Here is a 26,323-nt window from a genome sequence, read left to right as displayed (position 1 = left end):
AAAAGGTTAAAGGGGCCCCGTCCGCCCGTCTGCGAGTCGTCCTTTTCCAAGGTGAGCTCCCCAGCGCCATCATAATTGAAAATTAAGTATTTGCCGCAGTATAATTAAATGGTGACTTTTGAACTCAAACGAGACCTCAGACGCATATTAAGAGATTAGGGGGCTCGGATCTCTTCACACACACATGCTCATACACATCCATGACAGCTTCTTAATTATCACCATGCCTAAGTCGTTAAAGCACAGCCTCCTACCTCACCTTTCGATTTCTACAGCCCATAAATTAATGGAATATCTCGTTTATTTTGAATCCATTATCAGATCGCACCATAAAGGTGCTGGTAAAGGGCTTAGACGGCCCTTCACGGCCTAATTTGGAGGGAATTATCCCTAAAACTTTGAGTTTAGGGGTGAGGTGGAATCAAAAAAAGGGTTTCCTCTTATGAAAGCGATATCTATTTAGAACTCTGTTTTTGGTAACACCTAACCAACCTGTTAAAACTACACCATGGATGTTTTCACAAGCTTGTATCTTGTCGACATGAGTAGAAAAGGTAATAAGGGTCCCTTCTTCGCAGTTTAATTGAAACAGAGTTGTCAGACTAAGGCTTCTGCACCTTCTTTTGAAAGTGCTCACTGAGTAATATTATTTTCATTTACTGACCACTTGCTTCCCTAATGTCTCAGTTCCAATTACCTCACTCTGCAGAAAACTGTGAAATACTATTATTCCATTCACTATTATAGAATCCTAATGACTCATAAATTAAAGTGGAGGATATTTTGATATGTGGATCAGAGAGAAAAATGCCGAGAGCGTTCTCCCATTTCAACAAATGGAATCATCGATGGAGTTTGGTTAGTATTAATCTTTTAGTGATGTTCATATAAATATGATTAACGATTATGGATGTAGCCGTTTTTATTATCCATTAGACTGATAGGTCTCACTTAAATTCACTACGCTTCCCTTCTATTCCTTTTCAAATCTTGATTGCAAAGTTTTGCAAAGATCCCTTCAATGTATACAAAATCAATACTCAAGCAAAGTAAGTATCAGTTGACAGGGTGAGGATACCAAATCATTTATGAAGTGGAAATTATACTCGCCCCTGTGTACTATTTGCTCTGCTATTTATGTATTATTTCAAGTGTTGTCGGTCAAAAGGCAGAAGAACTTGAGTCTAGTAATAGCATCCCTTAAGCGGGATCAGCACAATACCACAACACTCACATCAATCCCTTTACATAAACTGGGAGGGGATTGGTATGCGTGATGCTTTGAGCTCGGCAGCGGTTTAAATTGATTAGCATGCAGTGTATCCTACTTAGCCAGAGAGGAGCACTGCATTTAAACAAATCACAACAGCTCTTAATCTTAGCCCCGAACGAGGGCAGAGCAAAGGCAATCAATAGCATTAGAATGTAGTTATACTCCCACTTATCTTGGTCTCATTCTGTAATATAAGGAGTCGGGAGAACAGGAGTCCTGAAAAGGGCTCAGTGCATAATTCAAGCCGAGCAAGCTATACGGTGATGTCGGGATATATGGTTTGGCCCGCAGCAGCTCAGAGGGCGCTTAGCGCAGCACAAGACCAGCCGCTCAAGCGAGTATCCCAACTGGCTGCTTCAGAGATTGAGTTAAATCTTTTGCTACCGACTGGATTTTGGACTTGTGTTTTTCCTGCGGCTCAACCTTATTCACTGACTCTATGGGAAATATTTCAATGACATATTACACTTCATTTTGTATCTCTCGCCTCTGTCCGCCGCTGTATATAGCCGCCTGCGCAACAGGGATAAATCACTTCCCAGCCAGCTTATTACATGAAATGAAGGAATTCATCATGGTGACAGTCGGCCGTTGCGAGGCGTTCCCTGTGATTTATCTGGGAGAAATTGATTGATTCATTAAAACTGAGTGAACAGTGCTTTGCTGTGGGGGGGGGGGCAGCTCGGCGCACCTTTGCGCACGCCGCTGTACGTGTTGATGAAACACGTCTCCAGTGCGGTGGTCCCCTGTAGCAGCATCGCAGGGGCTCCTATGCGGTCAGCTCAGCTCATCACCTGGCCCGGAGCTGGGAGCCGGCACTTTGTGGCAAAGAACAGAGCGTTCCCAATTAACTCATCCATATAACTTCCAACATAATGGAGAATAACTTATAATACGACAAGGCGTTCTGATTGAACTGAGCTTTTGCTCAGAGACGCTGCAAAGTAAAGTGCACGGGTCTGAATTACATCTGGTAGAACGGCTGATGCAAAGGCCTACACTGAGTCAGATACGTCAGTTATAAAGCCCTTTACAGCGCGGAATGTGCAACGGTCAATAGATTGAAGCTTTGCTTGAGTGAGTTGAGAAATGCCTATGTGTTCATCTTTCTGTATGCGTGCACTTTCACGGGAAAACTTTTGTGTCATTTCCAAGGCTGCCGTGTTCTTAAATGCATGACATGTGTTTAACAGGGCTTAAGGAGAGCTTTGACAGCTGGATTTATGATGGCTAAAGTTAAGAGTTAACCAGGCCTCCCTGTTGTCTCTCTCTTCCTCTTTGAATGTCTGTTGTGTCAATATTGCCTTAAGTCCCTCCGTCTGTTTAATTGCATTAGCGAGATAAATCTAATGGTTTTGATCTGAGGCAGTGCTTTTAAATTAAGAGTTTTTTCAGTGGGGCTTCTTCGCAGCCAGATTGTGCATCAATAGTTTTGTGATTGAAAGTCTTCAGGTATTCCAGCAGGGCTGACCCGTATTCACCGTCCTGTTTATCTCCCAAAACAGGAGCACGAAAATGCAGGGGGAAAGTTTTGTGTACTTGAAGAAAAGTTTTAGTTACATGTTGTGACAAGGTCAGGGAGAGACCTTGTCTTGATGAAGAAAGGAGAAAAACAGGGATGTGCCTTGTGATGATGAAATATACAAGGAGACAACATTATGGCAAGCTTGCTGGCTGGCAACCTGTTCCATCTGTCTTTTTATCCGACTTCCTGTTCCTCCGTCTCTTTTCATCCTTTTCATCTGCAGCTCTCATAGGGCTGCAATAGAGGATTACTTTCATCTATTGATTATTTTTAGGATGAACTAATAGGCCACTTAATTGATTAAATGTTAAGTCTATAAAAAAAAAAAAGATGCCAGATTCCAAAATAATATTCTGAAATTCCATATTCTTCTTCCTCGTTGAACAATGACTTTTCCTTCAACCTCAGCCGTACTTTGTTTGTAGTGCTAATTAGCATGGACTGTGTGGGCGTCTCCAAGCGCGTTTTGGTTTATGTGTGTGCAAAGTGCATAAGGGCGGGGTGAACCGGAGGGTGTGATGATTCAAAAATACACTCTCAGCCAGACACGTCACTGGTCTCATCGCTCTGAAACAGCTGTGCCAATCACAGGCAAGCATGACAACGATACCTCAACAAATGAAGTCATATTGTGTCCGGAACATCACAATAATGTTTAACTTGCGCTATTATTTAGTGCCATATATATTGAAATAGCCAACAGTTGTATCAACATCTATATGTAGTCAACAACTGACTGTCAACTCAAATAAAGAAAGTTTAATTGAATAATATCGCAACAACATTTATTGTCCGATTTCAACTTCAACACAATGAATTATAAATAATGCATACTCTATTAATACATAAATGTGGTGGATTAAACAATATATATTAAAATAAATTTGACAAAGTGATGTCAATCATAAATGCTACAATGTCCATATTCTACTACTACTCATCTTCTCAAAGGAGAAAATTGTGAGCATGGACTTTATCTGTGGTTATAGAAACCACTTGTTTCAGCTCTATTCCCCTCTTTGTTTACATCTTTGTTGGGTCGTTAATTAATGTGTTAGAATTCTGATCATATTGGGCTCTTAGGTTTATTTTTCTGTGACTTCATTTCGGATGTGAGTCTCAAAAGATTTGTGCTTTGTCTTGTAGTGGCGCTTCACATTACCGCTTTTAATAATCGCCACGGTCTCTGAACATGAGACATACTGGTTTTGAAGTGCCCACTGGATGAATGAACATCTTAGAGTCTGTCCATTCTTGGTTAATGGCTCTGGTTAAACTGTCCACATTTCTCTTTTTGGAGAACACCATGTGAAATAACTTCTCTGACTTACATACTTCTCCTCATCTCTCTCTTGTGTGTGTGTGTGTGTGTGTGTGTGTGTGTGTGTGTGTGTGTGTGTGTGTGTGTGTGTGTGTGTGTGTGTGTGTGTATCTACTAGAGTTTGTTTACAAATTGAATTGGCTGAGTAGCATCATGTGATATGATTTACAACGCAGGCAATTGGTCGGTGTGTTTCCTGGACCGCTGAACGAGTACCGTAAAGGCTAGAAAAGCTGCGCCGGTTAAAATAGAAGCGTTTCGTCAACATTTTTAGAATTCTCAATTATCTAGCAGTTATAGGTCCAGGTCCGGATAGAACGCCGTCTGCGGTTTGCCTATTAGTGACGCCTGCTTTAGATACTACTTTTCCGAGAAAAATGGAAAGGAGGCAATGATACAAGACTTATGAGCTGCTGAAATCCGACATCTCCAGCATAAGCAACCGAATACCAAGTTTTAGTGGACCTGTCTGATGTGTGTGGGTGCTTACTTTGTAGCAGCCTGGTGTCATTTGCATGGGATTTGTGGACACCTGTGTGTAATGGAACATTCCGATTGGCTATGTGTGTACTGACCAAAATAAATGTCAAGATATGACAACACAGTGGCATCATTACAGCAGAGTAAGACAGGAACAGAAACACAATAGAAATAAAAAAACTACTGCAAATATGACTCAGGTCTTATTTAAACCAGATTAAGTGATTAATATTGATATTTGTCAGCTTGTTCCGTTCTCCTATGGGTTCCGAAGTAGAATATGCTGCTGTGCTGCTATGCATTGAGAGCAAAAAGTGTACATTCTGAGAGAGCAACTCTTGTGTCTTCCAAGAATATGCCACAATCTGTGTCTCCCCCTGTCCCTCCGTCTTATCGGAGCCTACAGAGGCCAGAGAGGACGTGTCCAGCTCTACTCCTGATGTCAACACAAATCTGCACCACTCTCAGAAGGCCACATGCCAAATTTGAAGGTGATTAATTAAATTCCAAAGAGAACAGGCGGTTCCAAAGACATTTCTATTTTGAATGGAGCTGGCATCTGCCTCGGCCACAGCAACTCTGACAATGAAAGATAGGAGTCACATTTAAACACGCTGCCATTGTGTGCAGCCGATTGAGTCTGCCTGGATTTAGAACACACAGCAGTTTGCCGTTACAAAATGCCATCAGCTGTGAAAATGGATAAATAATGGGACTCTTCCAGAGGGGTCTGTGGAGATAAACATAGGAGTGACACAGTACAGTAACTACTGGGCATTTTCTCTCCCCTTGTTGTGATCAACCATCTGTTGCCGAGTCTTGAGAGCGGCACTCTAATTTGATTTGTGCGCGAGAAACAGCTGGCAAATATTGTTATTGCATTTTCCTCCGTTTAGAGTGCATATAGGTGTTGACAGATCAGAGCAATAATGTGAAAATGAATGTACAAATTACCCCACGATGAAATTAATCAAAAACATACTTCTTTGCAGCAGTGTCAAGCAAATGACTTCCAGCGCAATTCCATTATTTTCCATTTAGGAACATTAACGTGCGCCGTGCTGAATGCCTCCTTTGTATGACAGACTTAATTGCAATAATTGTATATAATCCATAACAATAACAATAATTACTTTTGGTCCCCTCTCTGCCTGTTCTCCATTTCGCCATGCATGCCTTACGTATGTATTTTTAGAGCAAAGGTGCATTTTTATTGCAACAGCTGCCGGCCACTGAGGGACACTAACCTCTGGTCTGTGAGCTGGGGTAATGAGAGCCCTTGCATGGTGTGATCTGCCCTTTTGAACATGTCACAGTTCAATCCGGTCAGATGCCGTGTCTCCCTCCCCTGTTGGAGATGTCTCTAATGAGGGAGAGACCTGAGACATGAGAAAGGAAGGCAGGCAGTGAGAAAATGGAGACATTCTAAGACAAGTAATAGAGTGAAAGATAGCATTGCAGTTTGTGTGCGTGTGTGTGTGTGTGTGTGTGTGTGTGTGTGTGTGTGTGTGTGTGTGTGTGTGTGTGTGTGTGTGTGTGTGTGTGTGTGTGTGTGCGTGTGCGTGCAAGTGTGTGTTAGACACAGAGAGGAGTTGATGAGTCTCTAACAAGCGGCTTCATCAGAGTGAGGAATGAGCTGCCAAGCAGGATCTTTCTTTTGACCTACCTTGGAGAGCGATGGATAGACGGACGGACAGAGGGGTGGATGAATGGATGGAGGGAGACGTAACGGAGAGAAATAGCGTGAGCATCTCCTAAAGTGCTGTGCAGAGGCTCCTTTCTTCATTGCCTGTCAAGGCAGCTCTTCTGTCTGCCAGGAGACAATCACTTATCTCCTAGCTCTGATCCCACAGTCACGACTTGGAGCACCACCAGTACACAGGCAATGACCAGGGAAATGATGCAGCGGATATGATGGATAAAGAGGATACACACGGCGACTGCCGCTTTTGGCAGCGTACCAGTCATATGTCTTCATGGGTTGATGTGTTAAGGAGGGGCAGGGGCATTTTTTGAAAGTACAATTTATGGATGAAAGGTAGATACCATCATGGAAAAGTAGTTAAGCCCTTTTATGTACCTGAAAATTGTGTTTAACCTTATTTTTCCCCCGGATGAAATATTCACTAAATGTCAACACTATTCAGTTTTTCCAATATATTTATTTTTCTTTGAAGGGAGATTTTCTCTGGTTCTTGCTCTCTCCCTCTCTCCTTCCTCGTCTCTCTCTCTCTCTCTCTCTCTCTCTCTCTCTCTCTCTCTCTCTCCCCATCACGTAGCTCAGTGCACGCATTGCTCTGGCATTAGTATGCACACTGAGTCCAGTCACACTTTGATGTGCAGCCACATGATTTCACAGTCCACCCTGGTGGCACAGATACAATTTACAGGTATGTAGCGGCAAGACCGATGACGGGATTCAGGCTTTCATTTTATCTCAACTTACTGGTTTCACAGTTACCAGACAATATAATGCCAGAGGTACACACATTGTTTGTGAATATCGCTCATACAAGACTCCATAACTTCTCCTTCTCCTCTCCTAATGGGGCAACGGGGGAATTATTTAAAAAAATGCACCGTTTCCTTTTACAAGCAAGTCCTCTTCTTAGAGAGAAAGACCTTGAGAATCAGCATGGGCACAAGTTCAAAACAAAGTCACGATTCTAATCTTGATAATTAATGGGTACAAGAGCCGGTGTCATTCATTACGACTGATATTTAATCTCGCAGATAGAGGGATAGTTTCTGTGACTGAATCATGGCATATTTCTATCCATGATTGATTCCTTTCTGCAGAGGATTGCTATGGAAGATGAAGTAATCACTCTCAGTCAAAGAAGACAAGAGTGAAAGTTGGGCCTTTTTTTTCTTTTCACAGAGCTCCAGCATTCAGCAAGTCTATTCAGTGCGTTCCCAATGTTACAACGTCTGATAAGGAGCCACAGGGAGCCTTTAAAGGTTTGATTGCAATATTGCAATATTGTACACAGGGAAAACATGCAATTTGTATGAAAACACTCCTGATAAAGACTTTCAGAATATAAAAGTATCGGTTCAAAGAGATGTCAAGAGTGGGGAAAGTTTGTAGTTGTCTTCATCTCTGCAGGGATGTGAGATAGAGGCCCGTTAATGATAAACTCGTCAATCACGTTCGTAATGAATCATCTCGCTCAGAGCTCTGGCACGCTGTTCATTTTTCTCTGTTGTGGCCCTCAACAATAGAAACAGATGAGACTGAGACTCTTCTCCCACTTGTGTTAGCACATCAAGATGTTATCTCCAGCTTAAAAGCTTATCAAGCCGACAGTAATGATATTGAGTGACTGAATTGTGTGTTTTGATGGATATCGCTGTGAGTAATCTGATGCCAAATTGTGTTCCAGTTCTCATATTGTTCCGATTTTGGATTCTGCAAATAACTGCACTCCCCTTCTCCTCTCATTTTGCCCCCTCCTCCCTCCCCCCTCATCGTCTCTCGTCTCGCTTATAGTCATTTGTCATAGCTGTGAATTTCTTTCCCACAGGTAGATAAATAGGTTGAAAACCCATTTTAGTGCTCTGTGACAAAAATAGATTATCATTGTCCGCTGTCTATTTGGCCCCTAGTTAATCTGTTGCACATTGTGTACTGTGCTGGATCTTCAATGGTCTCCATTCTGCTCTTTGATAGGATTGAGAACCGGTCTCTAAAGGTATCTGCAATGCTTTATGAGGAGGATAATTAGCTTCTACAGTAAAGAAACACCACTGAGGACGGTGACAATTAACAGTGAAGACTCCTCTCGTCAAATCATTTTCCACACAATCGCTGGTTACAATTACATTTAATCATGTGTTGGGAATGTATGAAAAGGATCCCTTCTTTGTGATGCCTCTACTTAAGGCCGGGTTGTGCTGGAAAAATAACTAGTTTGTACGACGTGCAGTCCGACCACTTTGAAAGGCAAAGTTTTCCAAATGGCCACACTTGAAGATGGGAAGACCTTACACTACTTTCTTTCTCCTGCACACCTGGCCAGTCATTTTGAAAAGTTACTCACAAATTTATGTGATAAAAAATAAGTATGTTGTTTTCTTCTGAATAGGCCAAATTCACGGCAATGTCTTTTCAAAATCCAGAAAATCTGTATGTCCTTGTTGCTGAATCCGATTGCATAGTATAATTTGATTAGGTCATTCACAGCAGGAATAATACACGGTTAGTGGAGGCGTCGTGCAAAGTGAAGCGATTCCTTGACCAAACAAAACATTATTTTTATTTTTTTCTCATAAATCTTTTCTCTGAATCTAATCCCCTTTAGGTTAATCCTGCAACTTAAATACGTGACAAGTCAAGATATTCACATTGATGCTGCAATCATGTAAAACTCCATCACAGTCCTGTAACATTTCCCATAATGACCTTATACAACCACATATAATAAAGGGATGGCTATCTTGTTATAAACACTATGGCAACATGTGATGGTTGACACATTTAGACAATCTCACAGTATATAACTCATGTTGTCACCGCTAGTTCAGAGTTTATACTGTATATGATATAGCAAAAGAGCAACAGATTTCTATTCAGAATAGTGTCCACCAATGAAATTCGGGAAAAGATAATTACAAATGGTGGTTACCTTAGTGAAATAACCCTTGTCCCCTTTACTTGATCCATGGATTAATCTTATGATGAAAAAAAAGTGACTCAAGTGATCTTTTTTGTGTATTACATATCATCTAATAGGCAGGAATAAAAACATGGCTGTTACATGATGAAATTAAATAGAATGTCTTCAGTCATGATGAATTATAGCTCTTCATGACAGCTTCATGCTCCTTTCTTGTTCACAACACACTCTTGTCCTTGTCGCTACCGAGAGCAAGGTTAGCCGCTTAATGCCGCATCTGACATCGTTATTCTGCGTTGTCAAACCGGAGCTGAGTGCTTAGCACATTGATTTCCCTCCCTTTTGCTCTCGCTTAGATTGATCATCGCGTGGAAGTCGGTCTTTGGGAAAGTGATCAATGCTCTGCCGTACAATTATCATCTCGCGCATGCATCATTTAAAAGCAAATATCCGTTTCAACATGGTGCTCAGTGGGGAAACTCTTTGTCATGCACACATCAGGAACATGACGCTGGACGTATAGGTAGACTGCAGGCAGTGAATCATAGAACATGTGCAAGCGCTGTAAGCTTTCGTCAATAAATCTTCAGGGTTTGGCACACGTGTGGAATAGTTAGCGAGACGTGGCACACTGTACATGCTTGAGACCAGACTGCTTTGGCTCAGACGGGCCTCAACCAGCTGCTGCTTGGCAAAGCAGAATCACTTCTCACAGCTTTCTAGCCACAGTTGCACAAACAGCCTAGAGTTATGCGTTTGTAAAGCACGCCCCTGCTAGCGCTTAAGATGCTGTTTGTTCCTGCAAGTGTTTACAATGATATAAATAAATAAACTAATAAATAAGAAAGAACATTAACATACAGACAGTGAGCTGTAGCCGACTGCCTTAATGCTAAAAGGCAGCATTAAAACCCATGAGCTTGTTAACATATATTGCATACGGGGCACAGTTATGCAAAAACATGCAACTCCCTGATTGCCTGGCTTTGCAGAAAGTGGGCAGATTATTTGCACCGGAAAGTGCCCTTTCTCTACATACACTACGCTAGGTATTTTTGCACGCAGCTATAATTTGATGTTAAGTGCCTGCTGATGCATTATGCATATTAGATAATGCATTGTGTGTAATCCAGGCAGACCTCGGCTGAACCCAGAGCGACATATCGTTCCAGCCCCCAGATGCAGAAGCCCCGGTATAGGGCGTGATCGCTGGTTGAGACCGCCACCATGTTCTCTGCATCACAGCTCCTCTACTGTGTCATTCTGTGTCTCACAATATTCAAAATGGACCTTCGACCAGACAGAAGCTCTGACGTATCGTACTCAATGACCCTTCAAAGCGGTTTATAACGTTATTACTGGCCATTTTCAGAACTTTTTCCTTTCTTTTTCTCTTTTTAGAAGAGGTGAACTGAAACTCATGGTCTGCATTCAAGCCATTTTCCAGGGCTCACAGCATCCAATTGTTTCCTACCAGGGAATGTCCCTTTTTGAAGGCTGCTCTATGGTGCCGTTCAAAAAGTCAGTTTGGAGACTTTGAATGGACAATTTAGTTTCTCATTTCACCATCCGACTCTCATTTATAGAGAGCAGTGACCTGTGTCATACGGACATTGGATGGAGGTCAGGCACCGCCAACTGTACTGCAGGGTGCAGTAAAACACAAAGAGTTGCAGCCACACCTGCCTGTCTGGATCCGATGGTTTGTGTTCAGACACACGCCGGTAGAGAGGAATGAAGTAAGAAACGAGACGTGATAAATAGGAGTTTGCTGACTTTGTCTAATATGCCTCTTTATGTGACTGTGACAGCACATAGTAAATTCTGCACAATTGTGTTACTGGTACTGCACATTATTTCTGGCTTCACCCTCCTGTCATGGAGATAAGATAAGCGGGGTGTAAGAGCAGGTACACAAGCCCCCCCCCCACCCCTTACTGAAGGTTTTTATTTTGATATCACATTTAAAATGCAACGAAGCCCATCTCCGTACAAAATCTGCCGTGCTTATAAAAGAGTATCTAGCAAAGTTATCCTTACACCTAAAAGAGCACAGAAATAGGTTACATCCTGCATATATTTACCATAATCACCCAGTTTTTCCCCCTTCATCTTTCAGGTAACTTCTTAGAACTTTTAATGCGTTTTCTCCAAAGCAGTGCTTTCTTTATTTATTTTTTTGAACCTGCCAGCTATTAGTTTTCATTGCTCTTCTGAACAACCACGTGGGTAATAAAAGCTTGAATTGACATTTAAGCTATAACGGCTGTCAGCAGCCCCTGTGGTGCCCCTCCCCTTGCTGGGCTTGAGCTTGGCAGTGGGTCTTCTCGCGGCGGGCTGAGTCCATGACACGGCGAGTTATATATGCCAGGGCATTACAGAGCCCTTCTTAATCCGGTTTGTCACGCTGCTCCCTCTGGACTGGGGTAATTTCATGGTGCTGAACTGGTATTGATAGAGCCTTGGTAAATGAGGCACGCAGCAATCGTTAACTTTAATAACCATAAAGATGTGAGCATTGGAGTCATACAGGCCCACGAGAGGAAACCCATACAGGTGATTAAGAATCGACCAGGGCCGAGGCCAGCAGCACCTCGCATCCCTTATTTGCACTAATGGAATTACCTGTTAAATATGTCAAGAGTATTACCACCAATGGTGCAATTGCTGCAATATACTTTTCCTATTCAGCAAACTGGAACCTATTTCCATGTCACCATGCATGAGGAATACCTGTTAAAAGCAGACTGAATACTAAGATTTTCACTTTTTGTGTGCGTGTGTTTTTTTTCTGGCTTTCTCCTCAGGCTTTGAAACCCATTCACGGTAGGTTTCTGTAAGTTGGAGCCACTGTAGCAGTATTTAGTATTCTGTAACACTATAGCTAGATTCAGAGGTGAGCCATACCGGCAGAGAGAAAAAAAAAAAAAAGAAAAACATTGATTTGTGTGACTCCGGTATAGCTGGGTCAGTGGTTCCTGTCAGTCAGCTTGAGCTCTGGAGCATCTTCCTCCCCTCTCCCCCTCCCTGAGGTTTGTGGTAGCTCCAAGCGCTACTATAGCTGCTATGTCCGCTTGTTTGTCTACTCCCATTACTGTGGGTGATGCTACCTCAGGAGTCACGTGAAATCCAGGCCACTGAGGGGTCAGTGCAAAACCATCCTGAAGCCGTCACACTGAGGTCAGAGAAACCATACGGATCACTACAACAGGGTGCGGATGGGCACTTTGATATATGGGTGAATCCACTCCGGCTCCTGATGCATCGGTGACACGATAGAGACAAAAGGTTTTTAGTTTGGACAAACAACGGTTAACAAGGCCTGAGATTAATTTGTTTGTTTCTCTCGGAGACAGTCTGCACTGTAAAACCTCCCACAGCTGGCTTTCCTCCCATTTCGTCCTCAGATGTGTTTTGGTGGTGAATTGTGCAAGCTCCTCCGGTAGCCTTCCTCCTTGAGGCTACCCTTTTATTATTCATCGGTGGAAGTCAGCCCTCTGGGAAAGAGGCTTCAGAGCGAGAACAAGTGGCTGGGGCTCAAGCCTTAGTGGACGATTTACTCTCAAAGGCCAGGAGAACTTCAAAACTACTCCCATGTCCAAACCATAAGAGTAATGTTGTCTCTTCATGTTTTCCCTGACAAAGGACTCTTTCTTATGTGGGACACACTCAGTCTGCGTCTCTGGAAACACCTCCTGTCAGTGACACGCATAACAGCACAGCTCTAATGTGGCACACGCACAGAAAGACCTATGCATGCAGTCTCTCTCCGCCTTTCTCTTATTCTTGCTACTTCACACATCTCCTCCGTGCTCCATGAGGTGTGATTCAGAGAGCATTAGCACCACGGACGTGATGTACTCCATCATGAAAATGTAGCAGTGAGGTCTAATTCTGCACCTCCCAGGGATTTCTCTTCACACACTATTCATTTGAACTCATCCTCCTACAGAAGCAGAGGAATCTGAGCACTGAATGACGGTTGGGTAATTTGTGATAAAATATATAAACTGTATCAGTTGCCAAGAGGAAGGACATGAAAAGTTGTTCCCTGGCACTGCCTCTAAGGCCTCCATTTGGAATCCACTCAACGGCGCTTTGTAGCGTGTTTAAACATTATCCTAAGTAATCAGGGGGAGTGTTCATGAAGTTCTAACTTGATGTTTAAGTAATGAAATGCTAAACTCTGATGAGCATCATTAAACATATATGCAGTGGGAGAGCTGCCCAACAGCCACTTTGATGCCTTTGCTTCTTGAAACAGATCATTAATATTCTGCTTTTTTGTTTTTTCTTCCCTCAAATCTGAAAAACTAATCGAGACAAACGGAATAGAGCTTTTTTTCATTGTGGACATATCTGACAACTTTTCAATCAGATGCATTTCGTTATGTCTAAAACTGAGCATCACAAGTCATAAAAAAAAAGGGTCGTTCTCCATTATGCATGATTTTACAGACAGAAAAGTTGACTCAATAAACAATCTGCCGCTTAATAAAACTTTACGGAGGTTTGAATGGACTTTTCTGGCGCACAATACAAAGTAACTTTGCTCACTTGGTGAAATGGCTTTTGGCGACTGTGAGAGTCTCAATTTGTCTTTCAAATGAGCATCATTTTAAGCAATGATTTGAAACGCATCTCTCACTCTTCTTCTCGAATAACAACTCTGTCGAATTTACATTTGTTAGCACGACACATGTCTATATTTATTTACTGACAACGGAAGCCGTAATTTATGTTGCCACCTGAGATGTAAATTGACAATTAGAAATGCTACTGTAGCACAGGAGCACAACAACAAGCCCACGGAAAATAAAGAGTCGTGCAGAAAGATGGACTGTGGTTGATGCAGCAGCGGCGTGTCTGGCAAAACAAAACAGGCACTTCAGCATGCAGGCGGAAACGGCTAATTTTCACCTGAGTGTGCACTGATTAAGTTGTTACGACGAGTTGTTGAGAGGCTTAAGTTTTCCCGGCTGCTGTGTTCCTTCCCTCGGCCATATGTCATTACTAAATAACTGTAGCAGTGTGAGAGAGAGCTAAAGAGAGAGAGAGAGAGGAGGAGGTGACAGAAAGTGATTACTGCTCTTGGCCACTCTGCATAGATTATAGTTGTTGACGCTGAAGCTGAGCCATGATGTAGTGGGAAAATGTTGTTTGTTTTTGGGGGGGGGGGGGATTTCTGGCGACATTGTCACAAGCACCTGCATTTATCTCTGTGCTTAAAAATTGCCGGTTGCAGTGAGATCAGAAAGCAGTAGAGTGTGTTATTTGTCGCTCAGAGGATAAAAAGCAAAACTGTCACTTTTTATTTCTGAGAGCGTGGAGTCTTTGTGTGAATAAACCGTCACGGGTTTGTTACTGTGACCTTGAGTTTATGCGCAGAATGTGTTGTGGCTGTTGATGGTAATCGGCATGGGTGTCAAGCATCTAAGTTTTATCATATTGGCCCAAATAACACGACACTGATTATGAGACACCTGTTTTTTTTTCCTCTTCTTGATGATACAACACACTATTTCTGTGGGAAAAGTTTCCCTGAGGTACTATTAATCCAAGGAGAATAGGGTCATCATCCTTGAAAGCTTTTCTCTAGTAAATGTGCAACATGAAATAAAACTTCTGAAGCAGGAATTTGTGTTGCCAGTCTATCCGCCCACATACTGCAGACTTTCTCTCCTGTCAGGCTCTTGGAAGCGGTCAAAATTATTTCTTTCCGGCAGATTTTTTCTTCTTTTTGAGCTCCTCATCGGCTGTGACTGCTCTAATTCTCAGCTGCCTGACAAATGATTTGGGCCATGGTCCGTGTCTGCAGTAAAGACGCCTGGAGACACTTTGAACTCGTTTTTTTTTTAGTGGAAGTGCAACGATCGATCCGCTGCCGATAGAACCCGAGCGGTTTTCAGCAGATGGGACATGGGCCGTGACCAGCTGGTTCAGCGTGAGTGAAGAAAACATAAAGCCCACAATTTGGTCCAACTGCAAGTCCAAAATCAGCCATGGAAGAAGAACCTTAAAAACATTTGCAACAACTAATTTAATCAGACACTTCTTGTATCATAGTTTAATAATCATCGCAGTGACCAGCTGATGAACAGCACAGGGTCTCTCTCCAGCACAGTCCTGCTTATTATGGAACTAACAGCTTAGATCAAAGGAGGTTATGAAGCGTTCAAGCTTTACTCAGTAAAAATTGGTATTAAGCGAAGGTAAATTATGAAGCTATCATGATGTGTTCAAGTGTAATCTAGTAAAATGTAGTTTTTAGCGAAAAAATTGAATAACAGCAGTGCTCTCTTTATTCAAAAATTCAAAAAGAATAGCTGGTCCTAGAAGACACCGTCATTTTTTTCAAAATATGTCATCTTATATTCGGGCCATTAAGGTACATTTATGTGTAATATATATATATATATATGTGCATTTTAGTTTTTTCTAAATTGTCCCAGTTTACAAATCTCAATCTGTCCATGCTCTGCAGGAAATAATCTAATAATAAGCATAGCTTTTTATCCTGAGCTCCCATTCCTTCTCCCGCAATTTATCTCCACATTTTACAACCATACCTCATTAACAGCTCTTAATTGGCCGTTGGGCTAAGCTGGAAACAATGAAGCATTGATTTCCCTCAACATAATCACCTCATCCAGTCATTTAATGGCTGCTGTCACTGTGGGCCGCCAAGAGAAAAATTACCAGTTAGTGGTCCCATCGATGCCCTTCACCTCCCCTCACCAAAGGGTAGAGTGCACAGCCACCCACTCCATCTTAGCAGGTTGGTTTAACCCCTTTAGCTGCCTGACAGGCTCCAAGCACTGCATCCATCACAACCTGCAGTCGTGTCTCAAGTTGTTGTGATCCCGCATTGCAACATAATGCGCACACAGTCACTATTGTGCACTTGAGCGTGTCAGCAAAACATATACATTATGGAATGCCACAAACTATCGTATGCGTAAATGCACATACAAACAAACACAGACACACACACACACACACACACACACACACACACACACACACACACACATACTTAGCTACGGATAATGGACGGTCATTTACCCCAACCCGAGCTCACAGCTACTAAAATTAAATGATGTCTCATCCAAGTGGCCATTTGTCGTCAAAGTGGCTCTGGTGACTGGCCCGGTAGAGTCACTGTGGAGCCATTTACACTGCTTCCTCTTCCACGTACCAGATGGTTCGTAGCGACCGCACCTAATGTCCACCTGGTTGATGGCTGGACCTCGACTCATGGCTGATACCCACGCAAGCATGTGCGTATGCGAGTGTGTGCGTGAGTGTGTATTAGGGATACTAATCTGATGGCAATAATTATAATAGTCATCATAATGATCATAGTTCTGTCCAAATTACTTGTATTCAGTCACTTTTGTCATTTTTATAAGCTTAACCCCCATAAACCTCGTATACTCTATAACTGATGATATTTTTTGCAGATTGTAGTACATCTGTGTAGAGTAGATTGTTGAATGTGCCAGAAGGCCAACCATCAGTTTAGATTTCTTTCAGTAAAGGTTGAAAATCAACAAGTATATCAAGCAACTCAATACTTGCTGGTGGTTATCATTGATCTGTTTTTTTTTGCTTCGAGTTATTATTATAATTGCAGGAGAAAACCTTTTTTCAAATTCTGTTTGGGAAAATGTGTACCTCATGCTGAATCCTCCCACCTTCTCTTTGTGGTGGGCTTCCTTCAAAACTACAGCAAGTCTATAACCATGAACCTGACTTATGATTCATTTAATCCCCAGTCTTGTCCGCACAAGTTTTACACTACTTCCTGTACAACGTTTGGAATGGAGCAAGGCTGTAGTGCAGCAGAGGAAGCTCAAACCAGTTGATTGACTATTTTGTTTTTGTGTCATTGGCTCATTGGCACTTCGTCTGTTTGTCTAGTGACATCCAATCTTAGTCATACAAGTTTACCTTTAGAAACTGTCAGTTCCCGATATAACTTGTATAACATCCTCGGTTTCTTTGAGAGCTCTCTCAAAAAGCAGTGCCTTGTTGGCCAAATCTTATTGTGTAATAAATGGTCAATTTGTGGACAGAAGTGGCTCTAGCTAAAATGGTGAAGACACACAACTTTGAAGGTACACAAACTTGCTTCTGTAGCTTAAGTCCTTTTTGAAGAAACAAATCCAAAAGTCACCCATCAGGACACATTACATCATTAGTGATACTAATGATATTTATGAAAGGGGTTTCCTTTTGCTGTCTCTTGTTGGTTAAACCTCTGTTGTCCAAAATCAGGCTTTGAAGCTAGCTGAGGGGATTCAACCCAGTGTTTAGTATTCTGTGTTGCAACGTAAAGTCCTCACATATTCAGATATCTGCTTTGACTTGAAAGCAAAGTCTGCAGGTCAGGAAGCTGTCGGTGAAATATTCAACAAGCCAACACATTGTGGGGTTTGGGGTTTTAGGTTTTAGCACACTCAGGGGATTTTTCGCCTAACATTTATAGTCTGTGTTCTGCCTCCTCCTGCCCAGAAATATCTGACAACAAGCGCTGAGAGAGTGACATTAATACTGCACGACGGCACGGTCCAGCAGGACTGCAAATGTTTGCCTTTTAATCCAGGACTCAGTGGCCTTTGGTCTGGCCACAGCAGACATTGATGGGAATGGGAGAAGAAAACTGTTGCCAAACTTGTCTCGGCTACTGGGAGCTCAGCTCCGTAATTCATGACCCGAGCCACTTCAAACATTTGCACAACCACCCCAGCTAGAGAAACACACACCGGTTGTTGTCGTGCCAGTGGAAGCAAATGCATCTTCTCGCCGCAGAAGGATGTCCTCTTTAAAACTTGGTACGGCCGATTGAAATGAGGCACAAACAAGATGGAATATGGCATTTGGTTGTCTCCCCCTTCTTCTTGCACTATATCCCCTATATATTCTGTAGATTGGAGAGGTTGAGTTCAACCCTCCTCCCCTCCTCTCATCTCCTCTCCTGTGTCCGGGGATGAGCTCCAGTTTAATTGTTGGACGCTGGTGTCTGTTGCAGTAGCTGTCAGGGGAAGATAAAGAGTTTTTCCTGGGGCGCAAGAAAAAGGGGAGAGCGGTGATGGAGGGCCTCTCTCCTGCAGCTCCGCTGGCTGCATTAGCCCCACGCTTTATAATTGTGTGAAGGGGGCACTTCCAGTAGCTTCCTCATTACTCACTGGCATGGCCAGTCCCTGGCAGCCAGACACACCTTGTCCTCTGGCTCTCTCTCTCTCTCTCTCTCTCTCTCTCTCTCTCTCTCTCTCTCTCTCTCTCTCTCTGTCTCACTCATTTCAAGATGTCCCTCCGCTCCATCACCCCCTCTCCCTCCCATGGGCAACCCTCCCTATTGTTATTTTGACCCAGTACCGCCAACGGCGCTTTTCCCCTTCTCTTTTCACAGAATTTTTTTGACATCCCCCTTTGTCACACTGGGACCTATTGTACAGTATTTGCTCTGACTGATGTCACCCATGCTTTGGAGTTAATGCTTTAGTGTAGTGTAGCCTAAGACTGCATTGCCTCTGTCATGGCACTCAAAGGTGTCAGCCGTCTAAGTCAATGACTGAGGCCTATGACTGCCAGGTCTTCCCTGGCGAAGAGTAGACAAAAGTTTCATCCTTTTTCAATCATGACGACGTGTGGAAGACATCAAGGGTGCAAAGGCAACCATATTAATACATAGCAAGTGCATGAGGTGATCTTCGTCGTATGCTGATTGGTATGGAGTGAGAACAGCCAGTACTGAGTGAGAGGCAATTAGATGACATAATTGAGATGCCTCGAGGGCCAATTTGTTACACATACTTACAGCGAAAGAGCCCAATGATTGTACTGCAGCGTGCCTCATGATGTGATGTGAGGCCATCGACTTCCTCTAAGCCCATGCTTCATTCACACTATTGTTGCTTATATGGATTTTTGATGTACTAATGAAAAGCTGCAGGAACATTGTGGTTGCATCAGTTCATTTTCAGGAACATGTTTAGTCTCGCATTAATCTCTCACATGTACTGACCGTGTACCACTGTGTCTGTCTATCTGTCCGCAGAGGGAGGTACGTGTGAGGTGATCGCCGCCCACCGATGCTGTAACAAGAATCGTATTGAGGAGCGCTCTCAGACAGTCAAGTGCTCCTGTTTACCGGGGAAGGTGGCCGGGACGACACGGAACAAACCCTCCTGTGTGGATGGTGAGGAAGTCTTGTTTGTTTCAACATTGTACCCAGTATGCTTAGGATTGATGTACACATTACGGCCATTAGCCGATTCGGCGAATAGCCTGTTTGACCCTCATGCAAGAGGCCTGTTTGCCTCTTGACACAGACCTGTAGTCAGGATTCACTTTTTTTATTAACTGTAACCATTACCTGATTATTTGCCAGGACTACAGTCTTTCCCTAACCCTAACCGTACCATGGCTACCATGCACAGATATTGTAGGAATTTTAAAGATATTGGCACTAGATGTGAAAAGAAAAGTGTAGTTTATAAGGAAGGGTCACCCCATAAACAATACATATTTAACTCGTACCTGTCGTGCCATTTATCAATCTAGATTGAGTTGCCGAGTGTTGAAGATATCAGCAGAAGACACGTCTTCTTCTCTAGAAAATAAAGGGACTATATGGCACTTGGCTTGTGGTGTTTAAAGTACAAAAAAAAATACATTTCAAAAACTCAACACAATGTTTCTTTGCAGAAATCATGACCCTGTTACTCAAGATAGTCCCATATTTACGAGAAGGCAGACTCTACAGTCGATACCACCAAAACTAGGCCACTCACACAAATACAATCTATATTGATAAATAGCACTACAGGTAAGAGGACAAATATATATTTTTTATTTGGGGGTATTGCAGGATCATTCAATATTAAAGGTTGTTTTTTCAGATTTATCGAGAAGTTAATTACTCTACAGTGCATACATTTCTTTATAAGAACACTTTGCATATTCTTTGTATGAAAAAAATAGTATTCATGTGAAATGAATTCTTGCAATTAATTAATTAAAACAATAAATAGGACACTGTTATGAACTAAAATTAGGTTATTACTTAATTGGTGTTAACAAAGTTCTATTGAAAAGAAGACCATCTAAACAATTGTTATCTAATGTGTAATTAGATACAAATGACAATATAGTGACAAATCCTTGACTAAGGAAAAGAAACTCAAGAGAGTTTCCATGTAAGCAAACTGGAGTTCACTGTATATTTCTGTTTCATTATAGTATTACTATGATTATCAATGCATTATTGAATTATTACATACAAGATTTCTAATTCTGCCAAACTGCAGCTGTCTACATGACATGTGCGGATATATAGATGTATAGATACAGAAGAAGACTAGCATCAGGTTTGAATGAATTATGCTTGAATTAACACCTCAGACAAAGACCTACAGCATATTCCAAAGTACCTTCCTCTGCTGTCTCAGTGATTTTTCGAATAAAAAATAAAAAAATACATTCAACCTTTAAGAACCCAGTGCTGTGCTGCTGGGCATCATGGGAGTTTATGGATGATCCAGTTGGGCTGTTGAACACCTGAGCAGGGAACACGTTGCAGATCACATTGCCTAAGGCAGTTCAGGCTGATGGAAATGAATAACTAATAAACACAAGTCAGGGAAGCTTCAGGCTAGTGCACCTGAATTACTTCAGCTGAGAAAAACAATCAGGCAGAGGCGTCTCCATGGGAGGAAAAAAAAAGCCAATAGGAAGTCACAAATCTACTGAGACAGAACTGCGATGCCCCCTTCACACCAGGAAGCTCATTTATTGCTCCTCAGCCTCGATCTTTACACCACCACCTTCAGCAGAGATCAAAGTCATCTCTCCGACTGCCCTCTCGCCATGAAGTGCCACTAAAATATCTTCATTAGGGGGGATGTTACATGAACGGCCAGACAGGTCTGCTCAGTGGGCTTCACAGGGTTGGTTAGCCACAGCTGACACTCAAGAAAATCCTAGAAGATAAATTGGATATGAGCAGAGGATGACACACACACACACACACACACACACACAAAAAAGTTCTCCCTGTTTGATGAAAAATAAGAGTAAACCCTACAAAGCTTCAGCGGTGATCAGCAAAGTTTTTAGTCCTTGAGACATTTTGTACGAAAAAAGGAATGTGTTTGCCCTGTGGTTGGACACATGAATGAAACATTTACAGAGCTCTGACCTTGAGATGCAGATATTTAAGCAGACGGTGTTGTCCTTGTGCAGAGAGAGGCAGACAACCAGACACTCTTGCGCAGCACCTTACAGACAAGGGACTTTCAACGCGTTCATATTCACTCAGATTGTGTCTATTTCAGTAACCATTGCTGAAAGACAAACCTGAAAACCTTCCCATCAAATTGAGACATTTTCTTGCCCACAACTAGAAATTGCACCTCAGCCATTAAAGGAATACTTCACCCTCACCCTCTCGAAGGCGCACTACTTATCCATGCAAGTACCGTTTATGTAGATGTGTTTTGAATAGTACAATTTTTGGGGGTAGTGAACAAGAGTTGTGTGAAAAATGCTTGTAAATGGATGTTTTTATATAGTTTTACTTTTGTTAAACATGGCCCCCATTTACTTTAACTCATCAAGAATCCCCCCCCCCCCCCCCCCCCCTTTTTTGGATTCTTCGGCCACCAGAAAGGCATGCAAGAATTCAAGGTGAGACGGGGTGAGTAATACATATACAAATGAACATTTTGGGGTTGAGGTATTCCTTTAAAATGAAAAGCAACAGTAAAAGTTACCAGTATAAGTAGGACAAAGATATACCAAAGAAAAACACCATTAGAGGAATGGAGGTGGAGAAGTAGGAGTACGTGGTTAACACTTCATGCCTCTATGCTTCAGGCTCCCGCAGCGAGAGAGTCCTTGCTGTGTATTGATTAACAAGCACTTTTAGAGGGAATGGTGATAAAAATGGAAATGACAAGTCACTGAGCAGCAAGCTACAGTATTGAGCACAATTACGCCACACTGAAAGAGCTAAGAGCACCTGGCCTCTTAATGATTGTATTTCCTTTAGTTGGGGGCTTCGCCTCCTCTCTTGGATAATTTTCACCTGCTTGGAAGTGAATCAGGCTGTTATTTATTTAACGATGAAACCACCACGGGATCAGGGCTGAAGGGCAGACGGCATAATTATGTTATTATTCATAAGGGCTCATCTGTAGTCGGAGGTGTCACGCTTTGCAAACATGCCATTTAATTAAAAGATCTTTTTTTAGCAAGTGTGGAAATGAATGGACACAGGAGGAGGGGACCACTCTGTTTCGAGAGGTTTTGATTGTCTAGGAAAGGTGCACCAGAAAGTTGGACGTGTTTATCAACTGGGCCCCGCGGGCCGCCGTTGCGCCATGTGACGGATTATAGACTTGTGGAGTCAGTGGTCTGTCCCCTCAGCAGCACACCGGCCTGGCCCAGATGGAGCTTTCTCCCCAGGTCCCGGCGTTATTAATGTACCGTCCAGATGAGGAACGATGCTGCAGCCCAGCTCATCTCGCCGCACCCCTGGGGGACACCTGCCGCCCCCTGTATCATACACAGGTTATGTTCCCACAAACAAACACAAAACAAAACAAAAAAGAATTGCCAGTGCTCTGATATCAAAAGCGTATCTTCAGAGGTCATTTGATTTGGACACACATACAGAGCCTGGAGGAATGAACACTCCTTTATCTTTGGCCAAATTTGTAGAAACAGGCAGTCTCCCTGATGTGCCGTATTATCGTTCATTAGCATCAAACTGCAACATCAAAGCACGCAGCCAGGATCGGGCCCATTGTCGAGTGTTTACTACCTCGAGATTACGGGCCTCGTGGGGTTGTTGCAGTTGCTATTGGTAACTGTTTGGGTTGTTATTAATACATGGGGATGTGACGACAGCTTGCGCTGGGCGGTGGGGGTCTTCTGTCAGATTATCCCTCTAGTGGGAATTGATTATTAGCTTTGACAAGGAGAACTATGTCCCAGATATGTCAGGGCCAACGAGGCTCTTAGTGAAGAACATCCCTTTTAACAAGTCAAACGCTCATATCTCTCCAGCCTCGCCGGGCCGATCACATGCACTTGGATTAGGCGCTCGTCACTGCACCACTGCCTTTATCCCAGTGTATGAGACATGTAAGCCCTCCGCCGCAGTGTGGACCAACACACACAAAGACACACACACACACACACACACACACACACACACACATTTACCCAACACACGCTTGCAGATGCCCTAATACACACGCACATGCTACCACTTTGTGTTGTCATGTAGCTGCTGTAGCAGTAAACTCTTTCGACAAGAGATGCACGCAAATGCCCGCTCACTGCTGATCACTGATGGGGAATGAACCCTTCTGTTTGGCTGTGGGCGCGTATAGCCAAGCATGACAGGTTGTCATGGTACATTTGAGATACGTCCGAGGGGGGGGGAACACATGGACACCACTTGAGGGGAGGGACCAGAGGTGCTGCGGTTCTTCCACATACATTACTGGTCAAACAGATGCTGTCAGAATATCATAAGCATGCAAGAGTTAATGTGCACAGATTGACACGGTCTTTAAAACATTTTACATTACAAGGCCACCATTGTTATTAGGGGGGAATGTAGTTCATCAAACAAAACCTTGTCGTTACATGTGTTCTGTGCATGAATACATATCTGATCTGCAAGAGTTCATTCATCACTGTACGTGCTTGCATGGACAGCCGAGTCTAAACTGATGGCACCCAAGCACAGTCAAGCAAACATCTCATCCTCCTATTATAAAACCCCTGCCCCCCACAGTTTGCCTTTCATATTGGTCTACAGTCCCCCTGCTACTATAGGTGGCTGGCAAAACCTGCTGCAGTTACTGCCTGAGGGGATGGACAGAAGGAACACATACCGTACAATATACAACAATTGCTCGTTTCTCTTTCAGACAAACACATGCAGGCATAAGAGACTTAAAAAGAGTGAAATCCTCCTGGGTCACAAAAGATGTTTGTGTCTTCGGAGAAGTCCGAGATAATGATTGTGAAGCAGGTTTTCTCCTCCATTTTTTTCACGTCCCACTGAGCTCTCACAGCATCAACAATGTGATTAGACTTTCAACCTTTGACCTGCCAGGAGAAGATCTGACCCTCAGCTGGAGTCAAAGGTCTCCTTAATGTTTTTTTTTTCCTCTCCTTATTTCTGTCTCTATTTTTTTTTTTTAAGCAACATCACATTTCCTTTCTGCTGTCACTACTCGAGTAGCCCGTCTACAGTTGTGCTGAGAGAGAAGTAAAGAAACACAAGGCAGATCTATGTCGGCTGTGTGGGAGATACACTTTCAAAAATGGCTTTTGCACCCACATAAAGGAAAGGAAATAACCACCCAACAAAAGTACTCATTGTTCAACCATTAATAGGCACGCACCTACACACCAACGTCCACAGGCACAGAGTCACACTCACTCATGGCTGCTCAAAATGCACACAGACACACTGAGACACACTCGTAAAGGAATCATTGGATACTTTTGATACTCTACAGTTTTCAATTCAACAATATTAATAGCAAACACCACATGTACGTTTTAGCAATTTTGACCCAGAATTACTCCACACGCTGTCTTTGCCTCATGACTGACAGTATTTTCGGCATTATCTGTTTGTATGTGTAACATTTACATTCCAGATTTACCTTAACAAACAAAAAACATGCTGAAAACAATCAAATGATTCTTAAAGTCTGCAGGTGGCCATTACATATTCAGAAAAGCAGTGTGATTAGAAAGCCAAATGGTAATTCCTGAACAGCTAATCAAACCTCTGGTCTCTGAGAGGGGCGAGGATTAATGCAGAATAATGACTCTCTGAAGCTGACCTCAGGTTCAGGGGTTCGAGTCTCAGTCCCACTCTAATTACACACTTGCTCCATTTGCTTCACGCTCCTGTGACCCTTTCAATACTTCACCGTTGTTGCACAATGTTTGCACTCATACCTCCGTCTCATTAGGATGGAATTGTGTTTTCTATTCTAATCAAGCGGTTCACTGTAACTCCTCTTGCCTACTTGCTTGATTGATGTGAATGAGTGATTGATTGATGGGCTTTGTTTGGTTTATAACTGGGTGATACATCGGTGCACTGATGTAAAGCGATCAGGTAAAGGGTAGAGAGACAAAGGACTTTCTGGTAGTAGAGACAGATGACCTGAATGAGTCAGTGGATGAGAAGAAGTGAAGCTGGTTGTTAAATGTGATCTTCCGTGAAGCACTGACCGTGCAAACTTTAAATTTAACCAAACAAAATGGCATGAGAATTCAGAGTCCCATTGCGTTCTGCTCCAGATCTTGGCTGACTTAAGTGACTCGCCAAAAGACAGACACTAAGGCTGACATCATTGGAATGCCATCATTTCGCTATGATTAATTTAAGTCCAGCGAGCACAGTGCAGGTTCGCTCCAAGTTAAAAAGCATTAACTATTCATTTAGCCCACAGATTCACAATTTTGACACAGACAGAAATCAATTCACCTCCTCATCAGTCAAGGTGTTCAAACATTCTGCTACCTGGCAGCGACGTGTCAGCGGGTTCAATCCATCACAGTGCGCGCTCACCTGCGATCTGACAGATGCACTTGTAAAAAGGTCCATCGCTTCATGTTTTTCAATCAATTCAAGTCCCACTCTCGGGTTGTTTGTCCATCAAAGCTCAGGACTCCAGCCTGCTACATGGCTAACATCTTGAATACAACACTCTCTCCGTCCTTGTTTTCGGATTATTTCGAGCCCATCTGTCATCTTTGACAGAATGCAGCAGCTACTCTATGGCAACGCGTGAGGATCGTGTTAATTGGTGATGGTGCTTTAAATCACACCAAAGGCTTTCAGCTCAGATCGATCTGAAAATAAATAGACGATCCAACGGGGTTAGTTTGGACAGTTGCCTCCCCCCCCCCCCCCCCCCCCCCATGCACTCACCAGCAGTAACAAAGGAGGAGTCAAGTTTGCTGATGTTGAAACAAAGGTTATACCCTGTGTGTTAGACTGTGTGCTGACGGTTGCACTGGGAGTAGTTAAAGCAAAATGACTGTTGGAGGTCAGT

General features: G+C 42.9%; 1 protein-coding gene across 3 annotated transcripts in view; it reads left to right on the top strand.

The window, feature by feature from the left end:
- Window positions 1-26,323, top strand: part of LOC137879583 (chemokine-like protein TAFA-1) — a 104,500-nt gene that overhangs the window by 64,976 nt on the left and 13,201 nt on the right. For all 3 annotated transcript variants that reach the window (XR_011103746.1, XR_011103747.1, XM_068720404.1), the window contains exon 3: window positions 19,282-19,422. Coding sequence is in view for 1 of the 3 variants with exons in the window: in XM_068720404.1 (XP_068576505.1) it covers window positions 19,282-19,422 (141 nt within the window). In the remaining 2 variants the exon portion in view is untranslated. The remainder of the gene's footprint in view (window positions 1-19,281; window positions 19,423-26,323) is intronic.

This window comes from Cebidichthys violaceus, unplaced genomic scaffold (genome assembly GCF_023349555.1).
Source record: "Cebidichthys violaceus isolate CVI_PGR_0920_01 unplaced genomic scaffold, fCebVio1.0.p SCAF_25, whole genome shotgun sequence".
Classification (NCBI taxonomy): domain Eukaryota; kingdom Metazoa; phylum Chordata; class Actinopteri; order Perciformes; family Stichaeidae; genus Cebidichthys; species Cebidichthys violaceus.
Note: the sequence above shows the minus strand (reverse complement) of the source record. Positions and strands in the feature narration are given on the sequence as shown.